At 38.0% G+C, this 22,988-nt stretch overlaps 1 protein-coding gene across 4 annotated transcripts in view; it reads right to left on the bottom strand.

Annotated features, from left to right (window-relative positions):
• Window positions 1–22,988, bottom strand: part of Wrn (WRN RecQ like helicase) — a 101,152-nt gene that overhangs the window by 25,805 nt on the left and 52,359 nt on the right. For all 4 annotated transcript variants that reach the window (XM_048456539.3, XM_048456538.3, XM_048456540.3 and 1 more), the window contains 9 exons: window positions 21,455–21,629; window positions 18,560–18,741; window positions 14,646–14,747; window positions 14,300–14,392; window positions 10,682–10,823; window positions 2,014–2,184; window positions 1,841–1,938; window positions 1,027–1,099; window positions 245–315 (listed from right to left, as the gene is read on the bottom strand). In XM_048456539.3, coding sequence (XP_048312496.3) covers window positions 245–315; window positions 1,027–1,099; window positions 1,841–1,938; window positions 2,014–2,184; window positions 10,682–10,823; window positions 14,300–14,392; window positions 14,646–14,747; window positions 18,560–18,741; window positions 21,455–21,629 — 1,107 coding nt within the window. The remainder of the gene's footprint in view (window positions 1–244; window positions 316–1,026; window positions 1,100–1,840; window positions 1,939–2,013; window positions 2,185–10,681; window positions 10,824–14,299; window positions 14,393–14,645; window positions 14,748–18,559; window positions 18,742–21,454; window positions 21,630–22,988) is intronic.

The raw sequence follows: 22,988 nt of genomic DNA, 5'->3' as shown, positions 1-22,988 counted from the left end.
CACCTCGCAAATGGTGTATCAAATGCACTGGGAACGGAGATGCCTAAGAAGCATGAACGACTACCCGAACTTCCCACTTGTCTGTTTTACTCATTCTCGATCCACAGAGACTGTGTTCTGATTTCACCTGTTTTTGCAATAAAACAACCCAACAACTAATAGTCATTTTTCTTTAGCAAAGAAAAGAAAATAGTAGTATCAGTAATATTATCAAATATAAAATATTAAAATTGGAACTCTGTACCTTTTTTTAGGAATGTCACTCCCAGAAGATTTCTCAGATGCTTTGTATGAATACATTCTCTCCAAATTAGACTATTTTTCCACAAATAAAGTCCATCAAAAAGAAATTTTAAAAAGCATTTAAATACAAAGAAAAGAAGTTTTTTTAAAAAAAAAACCCACAATAACAATTAAGTAAGCAAGTCTTCAAAGGAATAAGCTGTCAAGTCACCACCTCTGGAGACTTTAAAGGCAGTTTAACGAGAGAGATCCAAAGACAGTCCGAAGACACAAAAGCCCGAGTTACAGGGGGATTCCACTCCATGTCGACACTAACAAGCAGGAGTGGACACTAGGAGAATTAATTCACCACTTGCCCATCACCATGATCTAATTAGCTAAGGACAGCCTATGCATAAAGAATCTGTAGTAGTTACTGAGAGACTAGCAAAAGAAAAAAGTACTTATGTGTCCATTAGCAGATGGGATGGGTGTGGGGCTTTAGTGAGATTATTTAGGAAACAGGTTTATTTATTACCAGTAAGTATCATCATATATTAAAAGCCTCAAGACAAATTATTTATAAAATAAACATTAGAAGAAAAATAAATTACTTTGTAAAATACTTCTACTTCTCCATTAACCCAAGAAGTCATATCATATTTTTATTCTAGCTGCATAATTTCTCTCTGTAGTTTATGCTTTTTCTATGTGCTGTTCTAACTAGCAGCAATGCAAATATAGGATTTTAAACCAGGAGCTGCATCCATGAATGAAATACTAAGAACCACCTTGAAAACAAACCTGCTCAGCAGTTAATCCAATTGGCTTGAGATCAGAAGAATGTTGCTTCATTTCTGAAGATAGAGGAGTAGAACTGAAAAATGGTAAAATTAAAACATCTAAGTTAAAATGTAATCAAACAATTCATGAGTCATCATTCTACTCTTAGAGATTATATCACCCTTTAAGAATCTATATTTTTAAAACACTGATTTCCCAGATAAAAGAGATTCAGAAAAAAAAAAAAACCACCCTGACACGTGATCACTAACACTTGCGCGGATACTGAAAGGCAGGCACAGGCATACCACCTCCTACACGAACACTAGGGAGGTGATTCACCAGTTCCTTATCCTCACCCCGTGTTGCCTTAAGCAATAGGCAAGAGAACTTGCTTGTTCTTCCTTTTATTCTATATGGCCATGGGGGGGCTGTAATTCGTAGCATCAATATAACAGCAGTATGTACAAAAGCACAGAAGTGCATTTCCAAGTCCCTTTCCCCTTTGCACCACGCAACATTGCACAGCGTCAGTTACGGAAGGTGAAAGTAGGATTTCCTCAAGCCCGATTTCTTCTGTAAGGAAAATTCCTTACAGAAGCTCTTTTATCTGAAAGCAGCTTCCTACGGATTGCAGTCAGATACCTGACATCCTCCATGAAAGTGTTCTATAGCCTACCCTTCCCTCGCACTCCCTTCTACCACTCACACTCCGTGAGACAACTGATTTTCCCTGTACAGTGTCTATAAACCACTAGAATTTGACTCACTTAAGTGAAACCAGAAGATTTCAAGTTAATGGGGGGAAAACTGAAGGAAAAAAGAAAAGAAGAACCTTGGCAGCAGAACCTTCCTTGGACACATCTCTTCATTAGCTTGAAGGATGAGACTCGGAGGAGACTGCGTACTGGCTTCGCAAAGCCATTTTCTACCCTATCAAAGACAAGAAGAATCTTAATGCTCCGTGGGAGGGACTGAGACAAACGGGTAGATCTCTGTGCTGTTTACCTTTTTTGTGAGGGAGCAAGTCTTTACAAACTTGTTTTGCCTGGGAACTTCTACCAATAATCCTTCAGCTATGAGATGGTGAGAAAGGGCCTTCCACCAGCTCTCCGCTCGGTCTTTGCCAGCGCCAAAAAGCTGGTGACAGCGATATTTATCGGCAAGACGCTGAGAATTCTGAAATCGAAAAATAAAGGGTCTAAAAATACACATTCAAATAAACGGGTCATATAAAGCAAAAAAGCCTACCTAGCAATTCTTTGGGTTTAAAAATAAATTTCAGCTTTTAAACCTCTTGGATTTTTATGTCCCTCCTTTAGGTTCTGAACACTCAATTGACGAATGTGTAATGAAAATAGTATTCTGTCTTAAATATGGAAAAATCCTCACATAATTCAGATGCACTTCCCAGTGGATGGGTTTGGGTATGTCTGGAATATTTCATCTTTGCTATGACTCTAAACTCTGAGCAACAGTGTCTAAAAACGGCCACAATTTTAGAACAGGAGTGATAAAAGAAAATATGACCAGACAGTCGGGCAAAAATCCGTGGGTTCCCCTGCGAGGTTATTTCTCACTGTGTGGTTACTTCTCAGTGTGCCTGTGTTCCTAGCACATTACAAAGTCTACTTAATGCTGACCACCTGAAACGCCTACACAAACAGTGCGTGCCAAATCATTGATCTTGGAGTGGTGATACTTCTTCTGAGAGCCGGTGGAAGTCTTAGGAGAGACTCTTTAGCCGTTAAGTTCTAGAAACATGAGTTGTCATAGGCAAGTTTCCTGCCCTGGAACAGAGGCGACTCCACTATAAAGTACTTGTCTCTTCCATGCAAGCTCTTACTGCCAATTTCACTCCTTCTATCCATTTAACTACTTTAACTGTGCAGGGCAGTGTACGTCACACAGCACCACAGAAAATTACGTATATATGATGTCACTGAGGGGACTGTGATGGATTAAAATCCATCTGTCATTACAACCGCCATCTACTGTGCCCTCTATCACCCAACTGGAAAGTCACAAACATTCCTAGCTTCATCCAGAATTCTGACCGTGATCTGAGTTCTGCTAATCAGATGTTATCATTTGCATGACAAGTACAGGCAGGATGGGAGACAAAGCCCACTCCCGTACAATATGTGCAAGCACGCATGATTACAGAGGGTTGCACATAATTGTGACCCAGCAGTGTTGGAATTTCAACATAGAATCATCGCTCACAGGCTTATACATTTGAAAAATTGGTCCTCAGCTGGAGATACTCCTTTGAGAGGCTGTAGAATCTTTGGAGATGGAGGCATGGCTGGTGAAATGGATCACTGGTGGCAGATCTCTGAGACGTTACAGCCTGGCAAAACTTCCAGCCTGCCATTGCTTCCAGCCCGAGTTCTTCTGCTTCCGATAAGCTACGGTGATACAGTCAGTTGTACATTCCCAATATTATGGACAAATTAATATTAATCTATGCCTCCTTTACCAAAAGGACTATATCCCTTGAACCATGACCCCAAAATAAACTTCTCCCTTAAGTTACTTCTACCAGGCATCTGGTCATCACGATGAGAAAAGCAATTAATGTAGGTGGACATGGCACTCTTTACTTACTAAAAATCCTCATGGATGCCGAACCTCATTGTGGTCATTCTAAGTAAATTTCTCAAGCCACATGCATGCCGGCTGAATTTGTTTTAAGCACTAATACACAACATGGAGACTACAACTATTGAAGTGTACTGTAACCGCCTCTGACAAAAGAATGTGTTTCTGCCCATGCCAAATAAACAGCAAAACTGTGGAAAAGATGTTACTTTGTTTGACGATAGCAGCCATTTTGGTATACATGTAGTCCACAATATTCTCCCTCTATATGCAATCAGGTTTCCCTGATTAGCCATGAAGAGCTGCTGGGGCTTAACTTTGTAGTAGGAGATTCTATTGTTTACAGTTAACACCAAAAGGATTAAGGTGCCTAACTAGCATTACTAGTTATCAACACTAAAGATGATTGATTATTCTAGCCTTTTTTCTTCCTAAGTGGAAAAAAACTAAATTGAATGTACATATTTAGTGGGATGAAGTAATGAGGTTTTTCCTGATCAGCAAAAAAAAAAAAAAATCTTTTCCCTTTATGATCAATAACCATTGTGAATACGGTGTACTATAAATTTACTGTGTAAATACATTTATGTAACCATGTTTCCATGGTAACCACCAGGCATAGACCAAAGTCTCTTTATTCCTTGATATGTTACATCTTTGTTTTAAAACAATCCCACTCCTGGTACAGCTAGAAGCTCAAACTAAACTGAGCAACCTGTTTCAAAACACCATAATAAAGATTGTTAAAAATATTTATTCTTATCAGCTTGAGCCGTGGCTCAGCAGCTAGGAGCACCTAACGCTCTGCCCTAGTGCCAGAGGTTCCGGGTTCGAATCCCGCCTGGCGACAACGATAAATAGATCGTTATCGATAAATCGGAAAAAAAATATTTATTCTTTGTTTTATTTGTATCAGCATTTGCCTGTATGTATGCATGCATGCATGCATGTATGTATGTATGTACATATGTACACCATGTGCATGCAGTGCTTATGGAAGCCAGACAAATGCATCAGATTCCTCTTACAGAAGATTATGAGTTGCCATGTGGGTACTAGCTACTCAATCCAGGTCCTATGCAAGGGCAGAAAGTGCTCTTAATCACTAAGCCACCTCCCCACGACCACAATAAAAATTTAAACAAATACTTAATGACATCTGACCCTGAGCAAGAAATCTGCATTAACTGCATAAATGTTCTAGTTAAACTGGATGATGGTGGTGCACACCTTTAATGCCAGCACTAGGGAGGCAGAGGCAGGAGAATCTCCATGAGTTCAAGGCCATTCTAGTCTACAAGAGCTAGTTCTAGGACAGCCAGAGTGCTATGCTATACAGAGAAATTCTGTTTCAAAAAACAAAACAAAACAAAATGTTCTAGTTAATTTTCCAAGTTATCCACTGGATAACCAAAACTACTCATCAGAGATAAAATATAGTATCTATTTTGTCATCTTTAGCCCTGAGAGTATATACTCTAGGGAATGTAATCTTGCAAAGGAAATTTTCATACTGTTCTTTAACTTTAAAACTCGACTTGAAAAAAAAAAATAAGGTTCAACAAGTGGACTTATTACAGAGTGCAAAAGCCAAGAACTGATGATAAAAGCTAGAATAAAGAGAGCTGATGACCAGGGCACCCCACCCAAGGAGTGGGCAGCTGCAGAGAAAACCTTTGCACTAGCATCTGATACAACAGAAAACAGGGGAGAAAAAATGCTACTTCTCCAAATTAACTTCCTCAAATACCAAATTGCTTCTTGTTGGGAATAGCATTATCTTTTATCATTCTTCTCTCTTTTCTTGTTCAAATCTCTACATCAACTATATTCTTCCTACAGCCTCACAAGACAGAAACTTCCTGTTTCCCCCTTCACAAATTCCCTGACTCCCCTATGCAGGATCTCTTCCGACTTCAGCAATAGTTCCCAACCATCCATGTGTCTGGTGTCTCTTTCTGTACCAGGTTATACTTATTTTCTCCCAAGCAACACCATCTACACTAGGTGTTGACCCTCATCTCGTTCAGTACTCTAGGCTCTACAAAATACATGTAGTGCCTTACATAAAAATAGATGTTCAATAACTCAAGAAGGGTTAAGTTTCTAGCTAACTCTTCCTCCCCCAACATTCCTCATTCTTTCCAGTTCCTATAATCCAAAGACATTCGCAGCTTACATTTCAGCGGTTCAGTAGGTAATTCTGTGGGAACCAAGGGCCTTGTGCATTATAGACAAACATTCAGTATTAAATAGACCCAACACACAGTGATATATTTCAATCATATGAAATAATTCATCTAGAATAGTAAAATGCACAGCCCTCTCCTGTCATATAATTTTAAACATTTGGACAGTGAATAAAACTACCACCAGTTACAACTGACTGTGGTAGCCCATGCCTACATCCACATGCCCAGGAGGTTTAGACAGGAGAATCACAAGGGCCAATCTGAGCATGATCTTGTCGCTAAAATGCATACATATAGACATACTTACATGACACAAGCACACATGAACACATGCATAAATCTACCAACATTTCTAACAGCCGCATAGGTCAAATCTCTGGACTCAGTGGATAAAGGACTTGATGTCTAAATATGAGGACCTGAGTTTGTGTCCCCAACTCCGACATAGAGAGTAGATATGGCAATCAATTGCAAACAAATCAAATGTCTCAGTGCTATACTGAAATCCTGAAACGTCTACAAGAAAGAGTATGGAGTACACGTGAGAATACAAACTCAGGAAAAGACTTTCCGAAAAGGACCCCAGTCATCTAGAAAACAGGATCACTAATCAACAAGTAAGATTTCATGAAATAAAAAGACTGCACTACAAAAGAAACAGTTACTCAACTGAAGAAGCAGCCTATAGAATGGAAATACCAGCCACGCATCTGACAGAGGGTGTATAGGGAATATACAAAGATTTCAAAAATTAAACACCACGAAAGCAAACCAAAAGTAGGTAACAGAACTAACTAGAATTTTCAGAAGAAATACAAATGGCTAGGAAATGTTTTTTAAAATGTTTACTATCCTTGGCCATCAAAAATTCAAGTTGAAACTACTTTGAAGATAAGATTTTTTTTAAAAAAAAAAAAAGGACAAGAAATGCAGACAATGATCTGGGGAACCCTTGTGTACTACTTGTGGGAGTGAAAACTGGTGTTAAACTTCTTTAAGGGTGTAGCCCCTGGTAGGTTGAGCACATTCCAGCAGACGACCCCATACCCATCACCAAGGTGGGAGGAGGGCATAAAGTTGGGATGAGGTGGAGAGGTGGAGAGTTGGATCTGGAAAGAGTTGGGAGAATAGTGGAAGGTGGTTATGATCAAATTACAGTCTCACTTACAAGTGGATCCCACTAGTGAACATTTAGAATAGTGTGTTTCATTTGGACATCTGTAGAATCCAAGAAACTAGAGAGGGCTCATTAGTAGGGGTGGGGGAAGGGAGTAGGTGGGGAGAAAGGTAACACTAAAGGTTGTTTTAAAAGCCCATATCAAAACTTACTATCTTATAAGCTTCCTACACACACACACACACACACACACACACACACACACACTTATATAACAGAGATTAACTGAAGTTACCCTACACAAGGGATAATCTACTTAAGGAAGCCACAGGTCACCAACCAAAGAGCCCAGTGTCACGTGTGGGATACCTCCTCTCAAACTATTGCTCAGTTTGTCCTATAGATCCCCATACAATACAGGCCACTGCCACTCTTAGTTTCCCACCAGAACTTGGGTGTAAGGCTGCATTGCTAAAGACACTTGTGCTTTGGCCACAGGACACAGAGAAGTCAAGCCGGTACTGACCAGGAAGCTTCCTTTTTACTGGGTAGCTTTCACAGTACTAGAAGGTGTTATGCAGCCTGCTAGAGGGAGAAAAGTCAAGTCCTACACAGGTGTTAATGCTGTGCACTAAACTAACATCTGGAACGTCCAGATATGCCCAAAGGTACAATAGTGACATGAATATTAGAGGGTTAACCAAGCACTTTCTGACAGGATTTAAGCATCTTCCTTTCCCTACCACTCCCATGACCACTCCACAGGAGCAACTACATCCATGATAAATCTGACCAGAACCTTTGGTTGGGGAGCTCACAGGCCCCAGGGATGAATCTATTACTATTATTTTGCTAAACAGACATAGAATAAAACTCGCCTCTAAATTCCTATCCCTGTACCTACAGGTTAGTGCCACTCTCAAGCCTCCAGAGGTTCTTAGTGCAGTGGATGGTGTTAATGCAGAAACTCACAACTGCTCCAAGAACAAAGAACACATGTCTGTAGAGCATTTATCCACAAGTGGGACATCTATGTTACACCCCTTCCTACAAGGCTTCAGGTTCATTCCAAAAGGGGGTATAAAGATTGTTAGAGTCAGAGGTCACACAGAACTGGAATTGGAATAAACAGTGTCTTTGGGGCATGACAGACCACTGTGTCCATTAATTCACAGCATCTGTGGTTATCTGCACACAATCAAGCTAGTACAATTTTCAGCACGGGGTAAAGAGGTTCATGAGCCCCTACTGAGCACCTATTGACAGCTGATAGCTTTGAAAGGAGAGAAACATTCTTCTTTAAGAGTGTAGCCCTGGTAGGTTGGACACATGCCAGTAGACGACACCATACTCATCACCAGGGTTTGGGAAGGGCATAAAGTTGGGATGGGGTGGAGAGGTGGAGGGATGGATCTGGGAAGAGTTGGGAGAATAGTGTGAGAGGGGGTGGTTATTATCAAAGTACATTGCATACATGCATGAACTCTTGAAAAGATAACGAAAATAGTTAAGAAAACAAGCTGGGTGCATGTGGTAGCATTGTCTACAGCTGTAGCACTGGGTGGCAGGAACTGGGGTCGGGACAATGTCAAGGACTCCAGGCAAACCAGTCTATCCAAAACACTGGGCTCCAGGTTCACTGGCAAACTGTCTCAAAAGAAAAATAAGAAGAGTTAACAGGTGAAGATATTCAAATTCCACCTCTGGTGTTCACATGTGCACACACAGGTGAGAGCATTCACACACGTGCACACACACACACACACACACACACACACACACAGAGACACATCCCAAAATAGTGTCTAAGTGTTATCTAATTCTGAGGCCGTGATAAGAACTAGCACTTTGATAAGGCATTCAGAAAGATGCCAATCTTATGTATGTAAATGATCATGTTTTTCTTTAAATTACAGCCACTGACTATGTTCTGACACGTTCAAACAATGTGAGAGGTTTTTACAGTGAGCTGTTCAGTCAGTGAAAACAAAGTTCTCTAGGCAATACTGGTGACTTCGTAATGAGACACATTAAAACAAAAACTGAAACTCCACTTCACAAACTTACAGATAAACTGAGTTCATAAAATTGAGAAAAACATGAGTGACCGAATCAAGCCCTACAGAAAACATATGTATGTTCATAAACATCATCTCTTCAAAGTCACTTCAAAACTGGCGGGTATATCATCTTACATATTAACAATACCTACAAAGGTATTAACTTGTCCTAAATTGGAACAACTTGCTTAGTTCTCGAGAGAATTACAGTTATAATTTTCCAACAATATCCCAGTAGATATCAGGATCAGTGAATGCAGGAGCAGGTGACTCCCCTTGTTCTCACTATCGTTAGCATTAACAGATTTCCATTAAGTGACACTTTTTCAAAGCTCTACACTTTTAGCTAGCAAGGGTAGTATAAAGTTTCACTGAGGGCGAGCTGCTTAATTTGAGGACTCCCAGAAGGCACTGTCAGTATGAGAGGTCTGACTTGGCTTTCCAATAATAAGTGAAACCCGATCCCTCTTGTGACCACTTGAAGTTTGTCTAGAAATAAACTTTATTGATATTGGATATAGCTAGATTATACCAAATTAAAACAAGGATAGTTTTATAAATTAGTCACATTGGATATAAGGTTTTAAAGAAGACAAAGATAGAAATTAATGTATAGGTCTAGTTTTATTTTAGCTGATCTGCAAAGCTGATAAAAGTAAGCATTCCTTAGGTAACACTTCTATTGCTAAAATTTTTAAGCAAATTTGCCATTTAAAACCAAAATCTTAAAACCCTTTTATCTTGAAAGCATCAACATTTGGAAAGGTAATACAAGTTTTAATGTGTTTCATTAAAAATAGTTCACAACTAATTCCATAGAGTACATACTAAGCAAAAGTAAAACCATCTACAGGAAGCACTTGACTATTTAACAAGAAAATGTTTACCTTAAGGATTTTAAAATTCTATATAAAAATGAACTTTTTTTTACTATAAAGCATATTTTTTATCCATGAGATATCTCTGCAAAGTATCATGCCTTCTACTCTTGGTTTATTTAAGTGATATTAATATATAGTTCTTAAGTTCACAGACTTTAATTCAGAAATAAAATTACCATATAAGCAGAAGGACTAGAGAAAAGCAGGTCTGGAAGTGTGAGGATTGGGTCTTAAGCATGTTCGTGGCTGACATTTGCCAGCATAATGAGGGCGCATGAATCACTCAAAACAGAAAGTAGTTCAATTAAACTCAGTTATTCAACTTATAAAGAACCAAAATAAACAAAATCCTCTTCTTGGAATGTTAAATACTTCTGACTTGAAATACAATCAGAGCCAAGAATATGCTGCCATATACTGTTACTGAGCACAGCCTCTTACAAAATAATTCCCAAAACTAAAATGTTGTACAAAGAACACAATTATACCTGGGCACCAGAAGATACAATTTTGTTCTACCAGTCCCTTGACACAATGAAAGTTAACTTTCTTTAATTATCCTAAGAAACACCAGTCTAGGGATTAATGCAATTGTAGCATGGTAAGCTAATACATTATTTCCAGTCTGCAGTGCACAGCTGAACACCACCAGCAAAACAGCATCTGATGGGATACAGGATTTATTCAAAGCAATAAATGCAGGGTTAAGCTGGAACTCGAGATGACTCTGAATTGCCAGTAAGTCATCTAAAGCCAGAGTTACAGTCACGGCAGCGGAAAGCACAGTCAGAAACTGTCACCGGAGTCATTAGATTCACTTACAGATCCTCGAAGAAACAAAATAGGAATTCCAATTCCAAACTTCTCCTCTAAGACGTCCACAGCAGAGAGAAGCTGAAAGGCTTGTGGACCAAAGTCTTGGAATGTGTCATCTGTGTCATTAGTAGAATAGCAATGGCTCAATCTGAAGAAAAGTAATAACATACTAAGAAATCACAGACAAAGCATGTTCCTTTAGAAATAGAGATATAATGATGAACCATGTTAAAAATATCTCAAATGTGTCCAATGCTTCTGAAACTACAAGTAAAGCTCATTACAATCAAGAGCACATGGCATTATCTAAAACATAGAAATCACATTACAGCATTCCAGAGAGTGCTTTCTTGTACCCAGAACCTAAGTTTCATGGAGGCATTCAGGAGACAGCAGGCTCAAGAAAATAGCACTGCAGGATCCCAGCTCAGGCAGCTCCACACAGTCAATGATATAAATACTGAACGCTTGTATTAAGTTACACCAGAAAAGGAAGCTAATGAAAAAAGTTTTTAAGCTAAAAAAATTGCTATGCAGCAACATACTAGCTTGAAACCTCGTATTTTTAAAACACAACACAGGAGCTTATGAACTTGTCATCCTGGTACGTTTACCAGTTAAATTCATTAGTTTCTCTCCAGGTTGATGCAAAATATCATTAATGCAAATAAGAATTATTTAGCTTGAGAACAAAAGAAATTCTCAGAGACTATCAACTATTATATCTAAATTACCAAAATCAACTACTTTCCATATCAGACATATCTTTAAATAGCAGTGGGAATGTAGTCAAGATTCCAGATAAAAAAACATTCTGTTTGAATTTAAAGAAGAAAATCCCAGCTTAGGTTTATTCTCTCATTTATCTCCATGCTATATGACTTTCTCTTCAGAGTGTCTAAAGTTAGAAAGTTTCCATAAACTATAACCCATACTTTATCTTACCACTTTAAATGTATGATATTGTGGTTATCACTAATTTCTAAAAGTTTTTAAAACTCTATACCCAACCCCAAATGCTGCCTCTGACATATAGCTACTGCACCTAGAGACACACCTAAGTCAAAGATGTACCATTTGTGTTTCTTTTCTGTATAGTAGAATACAGTCAAGCTGTGCATATCCCTATGTGCAGAATCATCAATCAAGACCCAGCCAGCGCACTGCTCTCAAGTCCGTTCTCCCTGCTTTTAGCCTCTGCCAGCTGCTGACCCTCCCTACAGTTCTGTCTTTCAGAGAAGATGCTAGTGGAACCACACTGTAGAACTGGGCTATGGCTTCACTTAAGCGTGTGCTAGAATTTGTCACTGAAGCTATGTGGGCTAGAGGGGTTTTAAAGCAGGAAGTCAGTAGTCCTTATAGTGGTGAGACGAGCATTCTGGCTGCATTTCCCTGTGCCTGGACACTGCCCATTAGAGGACATTGAGAAACTGGCCCATAAGATTTGAGTTACTCAGTTTCTGAAAACTGAGAGAGTTCTCTTTGCTCCCTCTGACTTTGTCCCCTTTGTCCCCATGACTATGGGGTTTGCAGTAAAATTCTTTCAGTTTGATATTGATAATCCGTGATCCCCCTTTTTTTTATCAGTCTTGTAAAAAGTTCTTTTTTAACTTTTATAAATAATGAACTTTGGGGTTCACTGAATTTCCTCTACCACTTCTGTTTTCTATTCACTGAATTATGCACCTATATTTATTATGTAGTTCCTGTTGAGTTTCCTCTTAATTGTCTGCTTTTTTTTGTTGTTGTTGGTTTGTTTTTTTTTTTTTTGGTTTTTTTTTTGTTGTTTTTTTTTTTGAGACAGGGTTTCTCTGTAGCTTTGGAGCCTGTCCTGGAACTAGTTCTTGTAGACCAGACTGGCCTCGAACTCACAGAGATCCACCTGCCTCTGCCTCCCGAATGCTGGAATTAAAGGCATGCGCCACCACCGTCCAGCTTAGTTGCCTATTTCTTAAAACAAATGTTTAGTTATTTGTATAAAATGTATACTACTAAATGTTTCATTTAACACTACAAATTATCTTGACAGAATCATACTAGTTATATTCCAGACATTTCATATTCTTATTACATGGTTCAAAAACGTCTTCTGATTTGTTGTATGACTTTGACTCACAAATTATTTAGAAGTACACTGTTTTATTTCTAAGGGTTTGGAGAGTTCCCTTTTCTTCCCACTGCTGCTTTCTAACTTAATTTTAACTCCATTAAAGTAAAAACATATATACTTTATGCAAATAGAATATTTTCATTTGTCAGGATTTGTTGGATGATTCAGAGGAAAATACATGTGCCCAAGTATTCCAACTGCCCCTGAAAAGAACGGGTGAAATGCTCATAAGAAATTAATTAGAATTGGCTTGCTGGAAGTCCTCTTCATTTCTTCTGTCTCCTCATGAACTTAGTGGGGGGTTAGTTTTGGAGCTTTGGGGGTGGCTCATGGTTGTGGTTGAGTCCTGCTTTTTCTTTTGCTCTCAGTGTGTGAAGGCACAAGTCTCCCTGTGGGACCTAGGCTCATCTTGAAGTCACTTGTAGGCAGGCGGGCCTCAGACTCTTGGTCTTCCTGTCTGAACCTCTGAGTCCTGAGACTACAGGCATGCCCATCACTCTTGGCATTCCTTACCCACTTTTGTCCACTAATGCTATTAGTGACTAGTAAGCAGGAGTTGATGTCACCAGATGCCCCTGTGGGTTCCCCCTTTTAGTTCTGCAGGTTCTTAAGTGAGGTCTGTGCATAAGTAGGATTATAACTTCAGGGCTGTATGGCTAACGTGTCAAGGAGGCTATGCTATGGGGCTCAGTTGTTTGGTCAGACAATAAACTGGATGCCACGGCAAATGTAATTTGTAGATGTGAACACCATTGATAAACAGATGACTTTAAATAAGAAAACTATGCTCGATAATTACTCTCTTGAGTTGAAAGTCTTAGCAAAAACAGGCTTGCTGTATAAGGAATTCTGTTCAACACTGTAACATCAGCTCGTGCCTGATGTAGTGTCCAGACCACTGGCTTACACTGTAAGTTTTAAGACTTGCCAACAATGTCCAATATCTCCCCCTTCTCTGTTCTTTCTTTCTCATCCTCCTTTCCCCTTGTGCCCTCTCCCCTTCCTGCACACCCTCGCTCATGTTCTTGCTCTATCCTTGGTGCCATTTCTCTGAAGAACTGACATATTTGCATTATCCAGCATCCTTCCTTATCTCAGACAATATGCTTTGTTCAAAGTCCCCACTGCCAATACTAAATTAGTAACGTAAGTTCTTTTTATTAGTATTTCCACAGTATTTTGTATTTTGTTATTTTTAACCTATCTGAATAACTTTACTTGCCCTTATGGAAAACATCGGATAGTAATCTTTTGAAATACATTTTGATAATTTATACCTTTAATGAGTATTTTAGGCTATTTATATTTAAATGTAACGGTTGACTAGCTAGGCTTACTATTTTATGACTTTATTGTATAAAAGTAAACCTCTTTACATTGTTTTATTTTAAATAAAGTAACTATGCCATTTTTAAAAACTAAACTACTTATTAGCCAATAGAAATTTAAGGACGCATGATTTGAGGAGGAAGAGAAGACAGCTTCCAGGAAGCTCCTCGAGAAGGAATGTTTACCTGGACCTGCAGTTGTCACAGCACTTCTCGGTCCCCATGACGTCCAAGGAGGCCTTTTGTAGTCGTTTGTCCTCAAAGTGGGACAAGATGATTCTGACAAAGAGGAAGTTTTAAATTAAAGAATAAATATGGACATGTTAAACCCGCCACCCAGTGAGCTACATACCACCATTACTGTAGTTATTCGGGACCCCATCACTTCATAACAATTTATTTAAACACAAATAAACCCGTCCTAAAATTCAGCATGTATACAGCAAATATTCTTTAAAAACACTTTAACCAACTTTTTTAAAGTGGCATCTAAAGGTCTATGCTTCTAACCGATAAAACAAGTAATACATACTCTCGCCTGCATCGATTGGAATGAAGATATTTTTCCATTTTCACTAGCATCTTTAATTTATACAATCGGAACTTTTCGTTGTGTATCTCAAGAAAGTGATGCCTGCAAATTAAAAATCACAAGACATTTTAAATTATCCTGTCAATTTTGTTATTTTAATTTTATAACCCACAGAATCCCCCACTGCATCACAATTTCTGTCCCCCTAGGAATGGCCTGTATTTTTCCCAGTCATGCCCCCTGACAAGAGAATTTCATCGATGACTTTGAAGGTTTTCAGTTTGATTTACAGACCACATATGTCATGATTTCTAGTGAACTTTCTAATATATGGACCCTGAACATTTTACAGGAAATGTATCTTTTATCTTAATGGATGTTTTATGAGAAACTGAAAGCATCTATGTAAGGAACACCGAGAGAGGCGGCTCATCACTCCAGCATGAACCTTTATCCCACGGGCTTTCAGAGGACAGCTCGGCCCTACACTTTCCCTCTGCACAGTGGGCACTTAGAACAACAGGGAAGTGTTAGAATCAGGTTTCTTCCTCAGACAGTTACAACTAATCTTTGGGCCACAACACTGAGTGTGCTTTGGATTGTGAACGCTTGTTTGTATCTGCAAGAGTCCGTGCTGCTACAGCTCGGCACAACGGTTACTTTCTAGCTTTCTGTGACCAGATTCCATGAATTTCAAATATCAGGTGATGAAATCTTCCTGGCAGTATTACACATCCTTCCAAGAATCAAAAAAAGTCTGTGTGAAGTGGTTTTTAGATATTGCAATATGAAATTCTGATTTAATATATAAGAACTATATGATAATGCTGAACCTCATCATTATGGACTACACTCATTAATGTTTGCAATACCCAGCCTTCTGATTACTCAAAATATCTGACACAGTTTTCAAGGGGTTCTAGAAAGTCTGAATATAAAAATGATCCATTATTCAAAACTATGTTTTCAATGGATGGCACTACTCATAATGTATTCTTTCTCCAAATCCCTTAAACTTAAAACACTGATTCCTATGAAACTATTTAATCTCACGCTTACTAGCTCATAGTTTAAAAAAAAACAGTTTTATTTAGTTTCCCCATCCTTCTGAGATAGAATGAACAAGAAAAACAAACGTCTATACTCAGAACTGTATCTTAGTACATTTGGATTGGGATTAAATATATTTAAATGATCTCTTCCATGTTCATTTCATTTGAAAAAAGGAAACTCAACAAAATATTTATTATTTTTATTTTGCTACTACTAAATAATATTTTGTGAAATATATTATTTCACAAAAAAGAAATTTTAACTATTCTAAACTCATTAATATTAAGAGAAATCAGTTGCAGATAGTCAAGGATTCATTAGATTGAGATTATTCTCTAAATTGTTCTCTTTGAAACAAAAGATGGCAGTAACTACTGGATATGAACATAAAAATAGTAAATACAATCATTGGGACACTGCCTGTGCTATGGCTCTGCAGTAAGAAATACAAAATCACATAACAAGGAATATAAAATTACATAATAATGACTGAGGCTGTGGCCCTACATATGCTTGTCTAGAATGAGTGAGGTCCAGATTTGATACCCAGCATCACAGAATTAAACAAATAAACAAACATGAGGTAGCTGAAATCACTGCATGATCATTTAGACAAGTTTCTTGTCTCAGGCACAGAATTTTAGCATAAGATAGCCTAAAACTTTAATAAATCACAGCAACCCTTGCAGCTAAGCACTAGAAACCCTTTGTTTTCTTATGTAAGTTCAAAATCTTGACGGTACAACTTCATCCTCAACCCCTGCTCTACTCTGTTGTATCCTTACCCTAGAGTTTTTGCCCCTTTGTCATGGACACAGAGCACTCTATCTGTACTAAAAGTTCAAGTACCTCATCCTTTGTACCCACTAACTCAGCACTTAGAGATTCGGTTAGCCCCAAGTGAAACCCCTATCAGACTTAGCGATGGATGCATCTGAACTGAACATGCTGAGACACTTTTCTTGTCATTATTCCCAAACATTTCATTATAAAACAATTCCTCCATCATTTTTATAATAGATAATATATGCAAACTAGAGACAAAGAATACAGGAGAATACACAGCCTGTACACAAATGCTGTGCTGTTCTGTACAAGAGACTTGAGCATGGTGGGAGGTTTGGTATCTTCAGGGTCCTAGACCTATTATTATTATTAGTTGGCTAATAAGTGCCAACTGTATGGGTGTTCTGGCACCACTACTACTTCCTGATCAATCCCAATGAGATAAACTTCTTAGCACACCTTTTAAAACCCAAGTAAACCAGAACTGTAACTATTGATGAGCTTGCATTAGAAAACCTAGGCCTATAATGTTTCCAGCATGTTATCATAATGTACAAATAAAATAAGTTCTGGTATTAACAAACTGCTATTTGATATATTCCAAATTTAATAGTAGCTTGCACAGATGTGTTCTATCCAACATATTTAACATTAGTTTCAAAAAGGCTTGATAAAGACAGAGATGCCTAGCCTGGAGAGACAGCTCAATGGTTAAGAACGCTTGCTTACATGGAACCAGAATTCAGTTTACATCTTACAAAGTAAAATACACTGATTTTTCCTAGAAGAAAGACCTTAGATTTTATCACAAAACTTCTGACTTCTCTAATCCAACTCTTGAGCTGCCACTTCTTCGGGGAAATAGCACCTGACTTTCCAAGTTGGTAAACAGCACACTCCACTCTAAGCAACTTTCTTTCATAGCACTTAACAATCTGATAAATACATTTATTAAATTATTTGGGCCACCTTTAATTCTAGCATTCCAGAAGAGGAATGTTTACAAGTTCAAGGCCAGTTTGGTCTATATTCCAGACCAGCCAACGTTACAGAGTGAGACTCTGTCTTAAAACAAACAAACAATAAGAACAAAAAGATATATTTATATGCTCTTTTTAAAAAAATTAAAAATCAACACTTCCGAGTATAAAATGAGAATAATAAAAAGAATACTATGCATGTGTATAGACACAGTTCTCTAGTTAAGATCTCCCACTTCAACTATATGGAGTCCTACAAAAGCAGGTATGATGCCTGCTTTTATTTAGCTTTGTATCCTTGGCACTCAGGACATGGTGTTCTAAGAGGAAGATGTTCTATGATGAAGATGAACATTGAGTAGGCTCAACAATCATTCTACTAAGATGAACTAATGTGTCCACTGAAGATCCTAACTTACTCATCAACCTGGAAGAATATTTGAAAGCTCCTTAATGTTAGCAGGCTCAGTAGTTGAGGTGTACAGGCTTCTTTCCCTGGTTCCCCATAGATAAAGAGGTAAATATTGCCCCTAAGATTTTGTAACTTGAAGCTGTTCTTTCAAATATAATCTGACAGAACTTAAGTGACAACTTACTTAGTATTTAAGTTGTTTTCCTTTTCATAAATTTAAACAGTGAACACTTCCTATTTTATGATAGCACTCTGTCAATATACTAGGACATGATTATCCATATATAGTCAACAAGGCAATTTTCACAGTCTTTGAGCAACAGCATGTGCTTATGGGACTAATCATGGAAACAATAGTAAATCTGGAGACACATTATTTAAAAGGCGGGCATTGCTCACTGCTGCACAACATGACAGTATGCATAAGACCTATGATACATGTCCAGGGGGTGTCCTGACCTTCTCAGCTTCTAATGCTAACTGGATATTGGTAGAAATGGCTCATCCCCTATGTGAGAAGACCACGGTGCTCTTCATGGATGTTCTGTTAGTTTAGCTTACTTTTCAGTTGTGACCCCTTTAAATATACTCACAGATTCCCCCCAAAATTTGGACACTACCTCCAATACTTTATTGGAAAGTAAAAAAGAAACTTGTAAGGTGAAAGCAATAAGCATTTTTACCTAGTTAGGTTAAAGTCTGCTGGAGCCCAGAGTACGTGACAAGAACTCGGAAGTCCATCCCGGCCAGCTCTACCAATTTCCTGGTAATAGGATTCCATTTCCTTAGGAGCGCCATAATGAATAACTCTGCGAATGTCGGCCTTATTAATGCCCATTCCAAAAGCTATAGTAGCTACAACACACTGAGAATGCAATAACACAATGAAAATCACATTTCAACATAACTAAAACTTAAAAAATAAGACAATGTTTTTTCAATGATGCAAAACTGAATTCAGTATAACTTCAGCCAATTACTTACAGACCAAAAGATTATCTATCCAAATACAGATAAATAGAGGTGAGTGATCATAAGGAGTGATCTCTGCTCATCTCTGGGAGAAACAGCCAATAAAGAGGCTTCTCTGGATACTGCAGCTATGGGAAACAGTTGCTACAGTAAATAAAACGTGTGTATCATTATGAAGTTTCAGGTGTCCTCATCTGATAACAGAACGTCTTATTCTAAGAATTACATCATTCCGGACTGTAGAGTGAAATGCAGTTGATGCTACATCTTTTAGATGGGCATAATACCAAGAAGATAAAACTGTCAAACAACATAATATGAATAAACCTTGGAAAACAGCATTTATATGGCTTGGAAAAAACTCACAGAAGAATTACTGATAAGTACACAGAAAACAAAAATCTCTAATAACAAGAATACAAAACAATAAGCAAAAATGTAGCAATATAAGGATTAAAGATAAAATGTTTAGGTTAATATATAACAGCTGACCTAAATTATGATGTAAACCAACCAGAAAGGAAAGGGGTCTAGGTATGCACAGACATGGGAAGGAAAGGGCAGTAACACATAGGAAAGACAGCAGAACTTGCAACATTTTAAGTGGGGAGTCAAATAGAGAATCATAAAAACTAACAAAAAATTAAGATAGTAATGTAAGCAAATTATGGCAAGATAGAGCAATAAATACCTACAGGGTCAGTGGGGCAGATTAGGAGAGGGGACAGGAAGATGTCTCTCACACTGAAGACATAACAGAACTATCTGCAAGTACAGATAAAATTAAAGCATTGTTAATAACATGTTCTAGGATGGGCAGGGAGAGTGACAGAAAATGAGGAAAGGAAGGATCTAGAAAATCAAACTAAAACATGCAAAATAAGGATGAGAAAATGGTAATAAGGGCACAAGTGTGGAAAGTGAAAGTTTTGGCAAAGAAAACAAGTTTGATACAGCTAGTAGTTAATAAGCAATAAAATTCTAACCTTAACTAGATTACTTTTTCATTTGATGTCAACTAAACTACTAACCAGATTTTCAAACTACCCCTATAAACTTTCAGGTATAAATTAAAGTTATTTTACTAAACAAGTTATTCATAATTTCATTCAAGAAAAGGTATCTTGTAGTATAGGAAGAACAAAACTAAAAATCTGAGAGCAAACAGTTACAAAGAATGGAAAGCTAAACGCACTTGGGATTTGATCTGAGTATATACTAAATTAAGAAAAGTCTATTTTTTCTAAAATTTATCTAATAGGAAATGATTCCAAACATCAGTTTAACATAGGGAGAGCTACAAAGTCCAGCTTCTGTGGCTGTCATAGAATAAAAAGCCATTGTAAAATGATAGAAATGACTACAAATTGTTACACTGGCAGATTCAGCAGGCACTCAATAAACACTTAACAGAGAGTAACCAATTCCAAGAGTCTCCAACAATTGTACACAAGTGATAACATGTATTTCACCATGTTAAGAAAGGGAAAGGTCTCAAAACATATGTGAAGCTTTTGACTAATGGCCAGGAAGGATTCTACAGGGCCAGCAGTTAGACAAAACACGACCAAATGTTTAACTAGAATGCAACTATTGATATAAACTTTACGTTTTACAAGATGGACTCAAATTAGTGACTTCCTGCATTAGAAAGGACCACTGAAGATTTTTAAACCATCTTTTAAGATCGTAATGCTCCAATCAAGTTATATATTGGCAGTATGGTTTGACTGAGAATGGCCCTCACAGGTTCATGTGACTGAATATTGATGGTGGCAGAACTGTTTGCAAAGAATTAGGTGGTGTGGTTTTATTGGGGGAGGTAGGCTTTGCGGCAGGTTCTGAATTTCAAAAGCCCACGTCATCACAGTTAGCTGTCCCTGACTGGTGCTTAGGGATCAAGATGTAAGTTCTCAGCTACTGCTCCAGAAACATGCCTTCCTGCTGGCTGCCATGCTTGTCACCATGATGATCACAGACTCAACCTCTCAAACTATGAGCCCAGTAAACTGTTTCTTCTGTAAGTTGCCTTCATCATGTACCTTAGCACAGTAACAGAAAAATAACCGAGCCAGGCAGTAACCAAATGTGTCCAACAAAATGCCCTATCTCTGAAGTAATAAAAATATTAGTGAATGTGGACAAGAATCCAAAAGCAGGCAGAAGAGCTGTTCCTACCATTGGAAAGAGTAAGGACAAGAATCGGTGCTGTCAGCTGGGAGGCAAGCACCTGTGCACCTGCTGCTCCTTCCTGCGGTTCACAGCCAATGCCTTTGCCCTCATTACCTACGATCTATTAACCTGACAAACTTAAGACTGTCCTCGAGTTTCCTATTCCTAGACAGTCACGCTCATGACAAAACCTACTTTGGCCGAGTTAGTGTTTCTCCTCTGTGTTGCTCAGTAATAGATGCAATTGTTATTTACACTAAATTGTGTAGTTTATTACACCTATTTTCACTATCTACTGATTACCCTTATCAGAGTAACTACACTCATAGCTGGTGTGACTTTGCTGGAAGCTTTGAAAAATCTGGTGAGTAAATATTTGATGGATACGTCTATTTCCTATAAAGAAATCAGAGAAAGACAGTTGGTTCTCATACCTGAATCTCATCTCTAAGGAACCAATGATGAACATCCTTCCTTTTATTAATGTTCAAGCCTGCATGGTATGCTCTGCAGGCTAAGTTCAGCTTCCCAAGTTCAGCAGTTACTTGTTCTGTCATTTTTCTGGAAGGACAATAGATGATAGTAGGACCTTCAAATTCCCAGGCAGAACTGCAGAGAGGGTGGAGACAGAGAAGGCAAACATGTGTATTATACATATGCTTCAGGGTAGTTTGGGATTTATCTTGCAAAATCTTTGTTTTCTATTAAGTCTCTAAGGAGTCAGCAGGCCAGGAAGTCAGCACTGGAGCTCTCGGAAACCCAACATTGTGAGCAAACATGGAGATGACCCGTGTGAACTCAGAATTCTAGCATTCAAGATTGGCCCAAATCAGAGCTAAAATCAGAATCTGGCTGCTTTAGAAGAAAACTTGATTTTAGAACTTATAAGGTATGATATAAATACCTCTACAAAGGCAGCGCAGTAGATTCGTCCTCACTTCCTTAAGAGGTAACTAAAGCTTTATTCTTGCATAAAATATTACGCAAGATTTAAAGATAAAATATTACTCCAAAGTTTAGAGATATGTCTCCAGATGATAAGCCTGCAAGTTATCTATGAAATATATCAGGTAGCACCAAGGAGATAGGTGTGTTAGGAAAGAGAACAGTAGTCTGACCTAAAAATTAATCTAAATTAGTGGAATTAACATAAAAACAAGAGGAAAGTGTTTGCATAAGATATTATAAGGCAAGCAATGTCAGAAAAATGGGAAAAGGCAACATCACAAAAGAAGATGGGGGATGGCACTTTTTAAAAATATCTCTAAGAACGAAGAGGATCACTATAAAGAGAAATAGCCATAGATATTGAGAATAATGTGTAGTGAAAAAAGACCAGAGATTAGGGGTTAGGTAGTGACATAACTGTAGAAATGTCCAGTTTAAAATAAGCCTTTGACAAGAGAACTTGTCCCTTTACTGTAATAGGAAAGTATAGTACAACATATTCAAGGAGATGCTAGAGTAGCAAAACACTAGACACACATTAATTACATTCCTTTTCTATTCTGAATAACAATCACACAGTTGTTACTTAAATTATTCCCTAGGATCCGCAACAGGAAATATTGCTTCCTTAACCTCAGGTCTGTCTTTTCCACTTCTAGCCTTTCTGAAAGTGGAGAACACTAACAGTACTCTCAGTCCTTACCTGGATTTATTTTGTGTTTGTACTGATAGGAGAGAATTATTTTTACTTTACTCAGACTACTTCATATCATGAAAATAGCAACTTCTCACTCAGCAGGCAGGTCAGAGAATACGCCATTATAAAGGTTCTTAGCATACAAAATAAAACATAAATATATTTTATGCTTATAAATATATTTTTATTTTAACAAAACAAACCTTAGAAGTTCAATGGACAATTTCATCAGTAAAATGAAGGCACAGGTAGCTTCCTCATCAGTTAGAGGATTTGCCCAGCCCACTTGTATAAATCACCTAGGACAGTCCTTGGAACAAGTA

This window comes from Myodes glareolus, chromosome 23 (genome assembly GCF_982192425.1).
Source record: "Myodes glareolus chromosome 23, mMyoGla1.1, whole genome shotgun sequence".
Taxonomy (NCBI): domain Eukaryota; kingdom Metazoa; phylum Chordata; class Mammalia; order Rodentia; family Cricetidae; genus Myodes; species Myodes glareolus.
Note: the sequence above shows the minus strand (reverse complement) of the source record. Positions and strands in the feature narration are given on the sequence as shown.